Source organism: Atta colombica, unplaced genomic scaffold (assembly GCF_001594045.1).
Source record: "Atta colombica isolate Treedump-2 unplaced genomic scaffold, Acol1.0 scaffold302, whole genome shotgun sequence".
In the NCBI taxonomy this organism is placed as follows: Eukaryota; Metazoa; Arthropoda; class Insecta; order Hymenoptera; family Formicidae; genus Atta; species Atta colombica.
The window spans coordinates 102,401-113,597 of record NW_017259407.1 but is presented as its reverse complement, the minus strand read 5'-3'; the positions used below and the strand labels follow the sequence as shown (position 1 = coordinate 113,597).

At 30.7% G+C, this 11,197-nt stretch overlaps 1 protein-coding gene across 1 annotated transcript in view; it reads left to right on the top strand.

The window, feature by feature from the left end:
- Window positions 1-561: 561 nt before the first annotated feature.
- Window positions 562-11,197, top strand: part of LOC108690283 (uncharacterized protein CG3556) — a 12,053-nt gene continuing 1,417 nt past the window's right edge. The window contains exons 1-6 of the mRNA XM_018197491.1: window positions 562-729; window positions 1,570-1,686; window positions 3,068-3,308; window positions 5,465-5,712; window positions 7,829-8,215; window positions 9,241-9,636. Of these exons, the coding sequence (XP_018052980.1) occupies window positions 1,614-1,686; window positions 3,068-3,308; window positions 5,465-5,712; window positions 7,829-8,215; window positions 9,241-9,636 (1,345 nt within the window). The 5' untranslated portion in view covers window positions 562-729; window positions 1,570-1,613. The remainder of the gene's footprint in view (window positions 730-1,569; window positions 1,687-3,067; window positions 3,309-5,464; window positions 5,713-7,828; window positions 8,216-9,240; window positions 9,637-11,197) is intronic.

The following is an 11,197-nucleotide window of genomic DNA, read 5'->3' as shown; positions in this document are numbered from 1 at the left end:
ATAAAATATTATTTTAAATATTATGATTAATTATTGATAAATAATATATAATCATACACGAGTATTAGTCGTAAGAAAATACTATAAGTTAAAAAAATATTTTAAACCTTTGCAGATAATGGAAAAAGATAAAAAAAATATCTGTAACTATAGTTGTTAAGATATATTGACAAAAATAGAGCAATTGTAAAGAAATATAAATACTGAAGTCTAGATGCAATATTTACTTATTAAAAATTTTTTTCATTATTTCCAAATATTAAAAATATTTTTGAATACTATTCTTGTTCTGTTGAAGTTAGAAACATGCCTAAAATAAGAGAAGAGAATATCTATTATATCCTTGTGTGTAATAAAATTATGAAAATAATTCCATTTGCTCAGAACTTGGATTATATTAGAAGGCAATCAAGCGTTCTTGATAAACATGCGAAGCATTTATGAAAGGGTGAAAGGAGGGTGGTTTTCCAACTTCCTTTACGCGTCGTAGCGCGGCGTTTCTAGTCTGCATTGCGCATTCACGAGACAGGCGTATCGTAGCGGCCACTATCGTCGCACTTTCTCGCCATCGTAGTCATCGTTATGGCTATCGTTGCCATCGCCGCCATCGAATTTCGACAGTGATTTTGATAAAAGAGTCAACAGTAGTACAAGTAGAAGTTAAGAAACAGAAAGCGAAATCCAACAACATCAATTACAAACAAGCAGTGTGACTTTTTCGTTAAGAAGGTAAGTAAAATTTTTCTTCGCCTATGCGGTCACAATTATCAGCTCGAATTGGCATAAGGATAAAAAAATTTGAGAAAAGTATCATTTGATTTAATCGAGCTTTTTATGTTTAAATCAGTTGTTGAACTTTTTCTTTAAAGCTATTAGATTAGGCGAATTATCGCATAAATAAAAATTAGGAAATATAATCGATGACATATTAAACAAGAATGATTTTTGGACCAAGTAACAAACAATTTTTTATTTTTACTTTTTTCGTGACATAATAAGTGTAAAGTGTAAAATGTTCTAATATAATGTAATCCAGGTTCAATATATAAATAAAAAAAGATTTTAACCCTCTGTCGGTAATATAAGATTTTCAACTTTGGTTCTCAAGATGGAGCATTGAAATTCGTAACAAATTTTCTATTGTTTTGAACTGTGAAAAAAATTTTTTTAAATTTTTGTTTATTTGATAATGCTTTTGACAAATTTATATCATATTAGAATTATATATATATTTGATTGTATCCTACTTGAAATAAAATAAGTACAAGGATTCCGAAACAAAAATATTATATGTCTATATAGACATGCACGCACGCACACAAAATCATAAATAATTATGTTTAATAAATTGGGAAACATACATACAGGTATTCATAGTCGATTTTTATTTTAAGACTATCTTAATGTCTTAAGATGCTAATGCGATTTTCTGATTGATTCATTTTAAGATTGTATACTTAAGATGACCTTAAATATAAGAATCGACTATGAATACCGGCCGTAAAGTTAACAAAATGTCATATCTTTTAAAATATATTCTCTATATTATGATTATGATTTAATTTTCAGTAATTTTACTTTCATAAGCGGAATTTGAAACTCGTCCGAATGCCATGTGGGACAAAGCAAATACAGTTGCTGTGATCTACCTTCTAGGATGGTTATGCGTTTTCACTTGGGCAGAAGGTATGTACTTCTGTTTACATATATAAGACTAACAAAGAAATTAATTTAACAAGATAACCAGTAAATTATATTAACAGTCCGTTCTTATAGACTATTTTAATATATTTTAAGATTATTTTAATGTCATAAGATGTGACTCTGTGATAAGCTTGTTCTGACTTAAGACTTAAAAGAATTTTAAATATAAGAACCGATTATATAGGGTGTTTGAAAAGTATTACGAGAAATCTTTCACATAGGGGTAGAACAGACTAAACTGAGCCGAATAAAGTTCTCTACTATTTTATAATTTTCGTTAATAATAATTAACAAAGTATCAGCTAAAAATTATCAAATATTTGTTTTCAATAATTTTTTATTTGAGTATTATTATCAAATTTACAGAAAAATAGCAAAAGACAAAAATTATTTATTTTCTTCTCATAGAGAACAATTTTCACTATTGGTGAAAATTGTAAAATAGTAGAGGACTTTTCGACTCAGTAGTTCGCTCTATCCCTATGCGAGAGTTTTATCATTACTTAATAAATATCCTTATATATAATATAAATATTGGTCATTAAATTATGCTCAGTTGATGAATAAATAAAAAATTTTTTTTATATACTTTATTCAGAATTAAAAAATATTTTGCTTTGCAGAATATTATAAATATTTTTTCAATTTAAATAATACTGATGACAAAAGATTAAAAATTTGAACAATAAGAATTTTACTGGACCGTACATTTGAAAATTCAAATTCTTTCTCCCCCCTCTCTCTTCTTAATAGAATAAATTTGAAGAATAAATAAGTTAAAAAACCGTAATTTTTACAATTTTGGTTTTCTTTACTAGTAAAAAAAAAAACAGAAACAGAAACATTTATTTGATATTTTATTAAATCGGAATCGAGAGAGAGGGAGGGGGGAGAGAGAGAGGGAGGGAGGGGGGGAGGGAGGGAGAGAGAGAGAGAGAGAGAGAGAGAGAGAGAAAGAGAGAGAGCCTTTCGGTCTGGGTCCCTGATAAAGGAATGACCAGGAAAGAGTGTGGGGCAGTTCTTAATATTTTTTGTAGAAATAAAATATTATTTTTTGAACTTTTTTGTGACCAACTTTTTGATCAATAACGTGCGACTGTCAATAAGCTAAAAATTTACTGGAAGAAACTCAATCATGACAACACACGTCAAGACCAAGATCATCGGTTGCTACCTGAATATTTACCATATTTTTTAAAATCAAATTAAATTAATTTAAAAAATAAAATTTTTGGAGGCAAATTAAAATATGATATATGTATACATATATATATATATATAAAACTGTATATATAGAACATTAAATAAAATATCCTATAGTTGATATCTTTGAATATAAGGAACGAAAAATTGTTATTGTTAGTAAACAACGCTGAAATGACGTCGACCAGCTCTGAAGCGGAAATTATTCTTGAACGAGCGGCCACGTGGCTGTGGAGTCAACGAGATAAGGACGCAAGTTGGGGTAACGACACACATCGAGTAGTATTAGTTCTTCGTCTGGCCAATCTTTCTCGTGATGATAACGTCGCACCGCCGGCGCCACTTGAATTGCAACTCATTGCTAAGCAAATGGAACTAGAAATTGTGCTTCTACTTTGGAGGTAAAAATTTATCATAATTGTTTTAACTCTTGCTTATTGACAATTATTTGTTCAGAATTTTTTATCAATTTTTTAGTACTGCATTTTCTTATTTTTACCAATGAGAAAATACGGTAAAAAATTCTGAAAAAATTTTGAAAAAATTCTCAAAACCTTATGAGAAGAAAACTAACAATTTTTGTCTCTCGCTGTTTTTTTTTTTGAAAGTTGATAGTATTTGAATACAATATTATTGAAAACCAATATTCAATGATTTTTAGTAATTAGTATCTTGTTAACTATTGCGAAAATTACAAAATAGTAGAAGACTTTTCGCTCAGTTAGTCTCTGTCTACCTTCCTACGAATTATTGCAATAGTCTCGCTGAACACTCAATATATATTGTAGATTTTTGATACTGGCAGTGTATATCAGAACACAGCTCTAGATTAAACATTCAAGAAGTAGGAGTAGAAAATCTTATGTGAAAAGAGCGCATTTATTTGGTTCTGTTGCGCTTTCCTTTGATCGCACTGCGAACGAAATAAAATGCAATTGGATCGAATAAATATTCCCTTTTCTTTATGTGAACATTATCTCCGCTCTTTAAATTTCAGAGAATGTTCGATCTAGATATACCTATGATTATATATGTAATATTATGTATAATATTACAAGATAAAATACCCGCGTATAATACATATATGTAACATATGTTCATATTAGCATTGGCGTCCATATTCAGAGAATGGTTTTGGGGATTTAACCTCCCCCCCCTCCCCAAAAAAATTTTTTATTAATTATTTCATTTTGGAATGATTCGACATCGATTCGATGTCGATTTCATTATCATTTCTGACTAGGGTTAGCGCATATTCCAATAGCACACATTCACTTACATCGGTCGGTGTCTAGTAATTTTTCACTGCTTTACTAAAAAGAATATTTCGTTTTAAATTAGCCAATTAACAATATCTCTCTATCAAACCCCTCTCTTTCATTTTTAATTATAAAAACATACAACTTTACTTTTAACTTTGTGTAAAATTTTTTGCTGTTATAAAATATTTTTTTTTTCTCGTTATAAAACATATAGTAAGTAATTTTTAATACTTCCGTTAATTCAAGCTTTGACAGAATATGTGATACATAGGAAAATTTTCGTAAAACTTTTGACTCGAAAAATAGTATGTACGTTACTATAATTGACATATATTCAGTACTACAATTGCTCATTGAGCACTCAGTGAGCTCTACTGTTTGTAATAATAATAACAATAACAATTAGATAATGAGAAAGTTGGGTAATTAGGAATCGGCGCTGTAAGTGTCGTTATAGTCTAATAATATATTTCTACTATTCAATATGTAATGTTTTGAAGTGTCAGCTCACCAATTGGCCATGAGAAAATGTATGGAAGATTAATCAATGGAAATCCACGCACATCAGTCAATGAAACGCAATTCATGAAAATTTATTCGCTGAAGAAGACTAGAATTTAGCTGAAACATATGTTATTGAATTGTAGAAGTATATTATTAGACTATAACGATTTTAGTGCACCACATTTAAAGTGCACCACTTACAGCGTCGATTCCTACTTGCCTAACTTACTCATCTAATTATTGTCATAAGGAATCTTACTTTTATAATTATAACAATAACAATATTATGGAAATAAAATTATATTATGGAATTAAATATTTTGTTTAACAGCTATACTGCCCATACTTTCTTTAAAAAATAAAGTAAAAGTTACATAATATACAAAACATAATATTTTTCCTTTTAAAAATGAGGTTACATTAAAAGCTGTAAAAGTATCCAAATGGAATTCATTAAAAAAAAAAAAAAAAATTCCACGGTACGCCCATATTGTCATCATGTAATATGTGCCCAATGCTGTACGTAATGTATATTATAGTATTCATTTCATATATTTTCGTATACGATATTTTTCAAAAATATACCTCCATATTTCAATGACAACAATTTTTTTTTTCACGTCATAATTAAAATGTACGGAATCAATGTGTCGATATCACGTATTTGCTCTCATTGAAAATGTATGCATTTGAAAATGTATGCAAAATTAGTTTTTATTCAATACACCAGATATAAATTTATTATATCAAACGCTCTTATATGAATTATTTATTGCCGTTTGTGTTTATAGACATCGGGAGATTGGATTTTCTCCAGGACAATTAGCACGCTATACTTTGGCTTTGAACGCAATGTGCATGGACCCCAGACAATTCCATGGTCACGATTTAATCGGTACTTTGCAACATCATGAACCGCCAACCGATTACGATTTTGCGTTGACTACGCTTGCAGCATGTAGCGCGCAAGCACATGTGCGCAAACGGCAGATGCGCCGTCTCTTAGATATTGCGAATGCCGCGCGAGATCATAATGTTGGTAAGTGCCTCTTTATTGTTTCAAAGTTCTCATATTACTGGATAATAAAAAACGAATAAAATCAATATAATCAAAAAAATATAATCAAAATGTCTACGATGTCTACTTTTCTACTGACAATCAGAAAAACTTAAGGAATTTTTGTGATACTTTTGCGGCCCTCACGAGGCACTATTTTCTGTAGAGGTGCCAAAGGATTTATGGGTTATCACTGCCATGCAGTGATCCATTGCTAATGCCAATTTCGTGAATCTTACTGTTCACTTCATCAGGGCAAGGAACACATTAATATTGAGCTGCTCCTCCAGAGTAGTCTCCTTTTGGCTACTCTGTTAAGAAAAAGGCGTTTGAGGTAGAGAAAGGTGAGGGGGAATTAAGAGCGGGCTTTCACATTTTATTTACGCTATAGTAATAATAGTCATTTTATGAAATAGTATTTACAAGGAGAAGCTCTGCTCTTCATCGATTTTGATCCAAATTGCAGTGATGTTAGAGGAGCCTATCAAATGAACAGTGGTTTTATTAGTTTGACCTTGGGTAACAGCGCCGATCTTGACCTGACCCTGACGATGCCATTCAAGGTCAAAAACCAATAAAACCAGTAAATATATCTTACTAAATCCTAATCCTAACACTTTTATCTAAGACATTTTTCTCAAAATGCATACTTTCCGCAATATTAGATTGTTTGCAGATTTTTAGTATATTTTTAAATGCTCATTACTCGTTACTTCTAAGGCTTATTAACGAAAACGGCTTTACAGATGTTCACTTGATAGACTCCTCTAACATCGCTGCAAGTTTAATCAAAATCGGTGAAGAACAGAGCGTAGCTTCTCCTTGTTAATGTCTTTGAAACTCAATGCTGTGTTCTGCTAATGCTGATTGTGTGAATATTTCAATGTGAATATTTCAATGTGAATGACATCTCGTTGATGTTCCTTCATGTACACATTGACCGTACTATTTTTCACCGATGTATATCTACTTTTTTTCAAGATATATACTCCTGCAAAACTGAGTGGAGGCTTCCGGCCTTTAGGATTTTTTTTTCTCAAGATTACTTAAACAGATAACTCAAAATAACTTAGAGACATGGACTATAATGTAAGTAAAATATGGAAAATCGCTCTTTTTCTTTTTCCCCGCTCTCTCAAACACTCCTCATTAACCAAGTTTATATATCAAGCAAGTATATATCAAGGAAGTCCTCCGGAGAAGCAGCTCAGTATCAGAGCGCTCCTCGCTCAGATGAAGTGAATTGTAAGATTCACGAAACATTAGCAATAGATCACGGCGATAACTCACAGTTGCCCTTTGGCAACTTTGAATTTTAACTATTCCGATTAGAAGAATCACCTCCAATTACCTTAACATATTATATGTTATCAGCGTTATGATCCTGAATGATTTTTAAAAGATTCAGCCAATAGTTATTTATTAAAAAGGTATTAATGTAACTTTTAAAAAACAACGTGATTTTTTGAAATTGAATATTAGAATAATAAAGAGATAAAAATATTCTTCACAATTCTATACGTAAACGAAATTTCAGAGAACTGTAAAACTATTATTTTACAGAAAGAAAAATAGTTGTAATATAGTTTACGGCAATAAATACATATTTCGTATCCGTTTTTTTATTAAAAAGAATGTAATATTTGATATCTTTTTTATTGACGTATATTTTTTCTTTTTTAAAGAGATTTTTTATAAATTTTTGAAAACATAATATAGAATTTAAATCTTCTAATAATAAAGAGAAAATAATAATAATAATTTATATTTGTTGATATATTTTAAGTTAATAATATATAAAAATAAAAAATTAAAATTAATTGCTTCCCTCGCTTCTATCCTTTCTCTTTTTTTGCTCTCTCGCCTTCTCCTGACAACATAATGTTCAAGTGTCGATCATTACAGCTTGGTCTCCCAATTGAAATTTTTATCTTATCCATATATACATTTTAAAATTTTGTATACTAGCCAAAATTTTAACAGATCTCAAAGAATTTTACATAAAAAAACTTGTATTATATATTTTTATTTTATTTTAATTTTGCGTTGCTTAAATTACATGGCAGTAAATATTTTTATTACTAAATAATATTTTTAGATACTATCGCAATGTTAATCCTGGCCCTGCGATGTATCGTCCAAGATCATCGACATCGCAACCTTCATCACATCGTTCGTAAACCATCGATTGAGTTAGCACAACAGCAAAGGCACGACGGCAGTTTTGGTGATCTACGCAACACTGTGTTGGTGATGCAAGCGCTAGAAGAAATCGAAAATGAACCGGCTGATAACTGGAATAGATCCGCTGCTTTAGCTTGGCTGATCAATCAACAACGACCAGATGGTTCGTTTCATGGCAGTATCCATGCCACTGCAGAGGCTATGTTAGGTGTCGCGCCCCGTGGATTGGCCAGCATTCGAGCCCTTGACTGCGGACAGGGTTTATTGGACAATTCATCACCTCGTCTGACTACAAGCAATAGTAAATAAACATCATCCATTATTATATATTTTTTTTAATTTAAAGCAGGCATTTTAACTTTTTTTTTGCTACAGTTGAGCTGAACGCGAAGCTCTGTACTGTACAGTTTAGCCACGACTATTCTTTTGATGAAACAAATGCAATTCAAAATAATCGAAGGTATTTCTGCCTGATAGCGAAGAGATATAGAAAAAAAGCCACTATACTCAGATAGCACACGGATATTCGAAATACATCCTACAAATATCTCTAAGGATATTTATAAAATATCTAGTTTGAATATTTATAACTTCAGAAATAACTTCATAAAATGTTTAAACATATAATGGACAATGGATATCCATAATATTAATATACATCCATTTATAAAATTGATAAACATAGTTCAGTTTCTGATATATCTAATATAATATGACATATTCGAATGAACATAAATGAATAATGACGAATATATAAGTGGACTTTATATGGACTTCCTAAGGATCAAATGATAAATATTTATATTTATGTAAAAATTAATGCAGAAATCTGATATTTTTGGAAATTTGCGACCGCACTCATAAGTATGGTGCAACTTCGTCGCGAATTCATTTATGTCCCGTATTTTATAAATTTTACTCAGATTATCCGTCAGATTTAACATAAGTCATACTTGTGAGAATAAGATTCTATACATCAAGTGCGAATATCATAGTAAATTGGTTTACCCCGTATAGTTGCGCATAATTAATAAAGGTTTAACTTTTCGAAATAATGTTTAAATTAGCGTTGATGTTATTGAATAATCTTTTTTTTATTTTTTTTTTAAATGTTACTTTTGTTCAAACTATGGGTATGGTATCAACGTATCGACACGATGTTGCAAACGCTTTGAAGTATTTTTTAATTCAGTCAGTTTGTAAAATTCTTTCTTCTAATTGGTCCATCAAACGCTTCAAAACGCTTTGCTAGCGAGACTTTGACTACAGCCTGTTGTCACATATCAATGCATCTTCTACCGTTGAATGATTCTTTAAACTTACAAGTTGCAGATATTGGAACACCCGATGATCATAGCGAGATCCCTCTATCATCAGAAATGTCAGGAAATAATACAAGCAATACAGATATCACGCTCACCACAGCGCCTGTGCTTATAAATGTGTCCTATACATTGTGGGTTGGCAGTAATGTAAACGAAACGTACAATCTGACAGTGACTGTACCAAAAAACGAGACTTTCTATAGTGTGATGCTGTTGGCGGCAAGCATGTCTCCCCATTTCCAATTTACCGCTTCCGAATGGCCTAACGGTCATTACGTTCACACGCTGGCTGGCTACAAAGAAGAACCAATGTCCTACCATTACTGGCTACTTTACAGATTATCCTCACCGCCTGAACCATCCTCGCCACCCGGAAATCAATTGGTTGCACCTGGAGGTATGAATTTCAGTTATTCCCTTACTTGAACATTTCTACAAGTAATTGCAATTTCTAATTAAGGAACTGCACGACGTAATAATTATTCGTATTATTGACTAACGGATAAAGTGTGCTTCTCAAACGTTTGTGAAAATATTATAATTGCAAAATTTCGAACGCTTAATTAGCAAGTTCAGTAGAGTATTTTAGACTAATTTATCTTTTTATCCTAAGATTCCTTATTCTTTCTAAAATTTCGCCAAACTGTAATTTTTTATCTTTTATATACTTATATGTATTATTAGGAGATTGTATTGAAAGCTGCTGTTCACGTCTAAATGGCTCTAGCTGCATATGCTGTGATTAGAGATTATAATCTGTTACTTATGTCATTTTGAAATGTGAATATTCCCTACTAAAATATAGTCAACAAACGTCATTTTTTGATTATACATGTATTTTTCTATAATCGAATTAAAATGGAACGCGATAAGTTGTTTTCCCGATATGTACTTCTATACATTACTTTAATTTGATTACTTTGAAAGGACAACTTAAAGAAAAAGACATCTTTTCATTATTTTTTAGTATTTTGTATTATTTAGATTATGAGGTGTTCGACATTTTTCAACTTTGATTTATTCGCAAATTCTTGAGAGGAACCTTATCCGTTTACTGAATGATACTTAATGAATTCCTATTGATATTACAAGTTTCGTTAAAATTCATTGGTATCGAGCAGCCTCTTAGTAAATTCAATTATCAAAATAAAAATCATGTAATGATAAACAACAAATAATGTGATATTAAAATTTATATAATATATATAGGCTGCGTTCGGATAGCATGTTATCCAATGGCGGATAGCATGTTACCCAATGGGGAGACGGAAAGCGGAGGGGGCGACTACTTCCCTCCAAAGTTTTCTAAACAGAAAGTTAGAAAAGAAAGAAGACAGAAAATTAGAATTTATTATAACAAAATTTATTTTTAATAAATAACATTTCGTATCATGTTAATGTACACTGCTGTCGAAAAATTTCTGTACATGGAGCTTAAAATTGCATAATGCACCGTAACTCGGTAAAGGCTATACATTTACACTGTGCATTTAGGCCTAAACAATAGGTGTTCTTCTTTATATCCTGTAGGTTAAAGACACCTATCGCGGACTAAGCGCACGGCAACGAACGTAGGCAAATAATCATCGCAAACAAAAAATAAAAAAGTGTCAAAAGTAAAATATAAGTTTCAAGCTTTAAAATGCTTTTTTATTTTTTTGTCTGCGATAATTTTTTTATCGAATTGGTGACGTGAATACTATATAATTTTAAGTTCTATGTCCGGAAACTTTTCGACGGCAGTGTATATGTAAAAATATATCTGGCTAATAAAATACTGATTACCAGCATGCATAATTTATATTTCATGATTATGATAGTAATAATAGTAATAATAATAATAATAGTAAATATATAATCAAACAGTACAATAATAAAAATAATTTAAAAATATTAAAAATAACATCAACGACGAAAAATCATATAAGTAATAAGCAAATATTTATATTTCATATCGC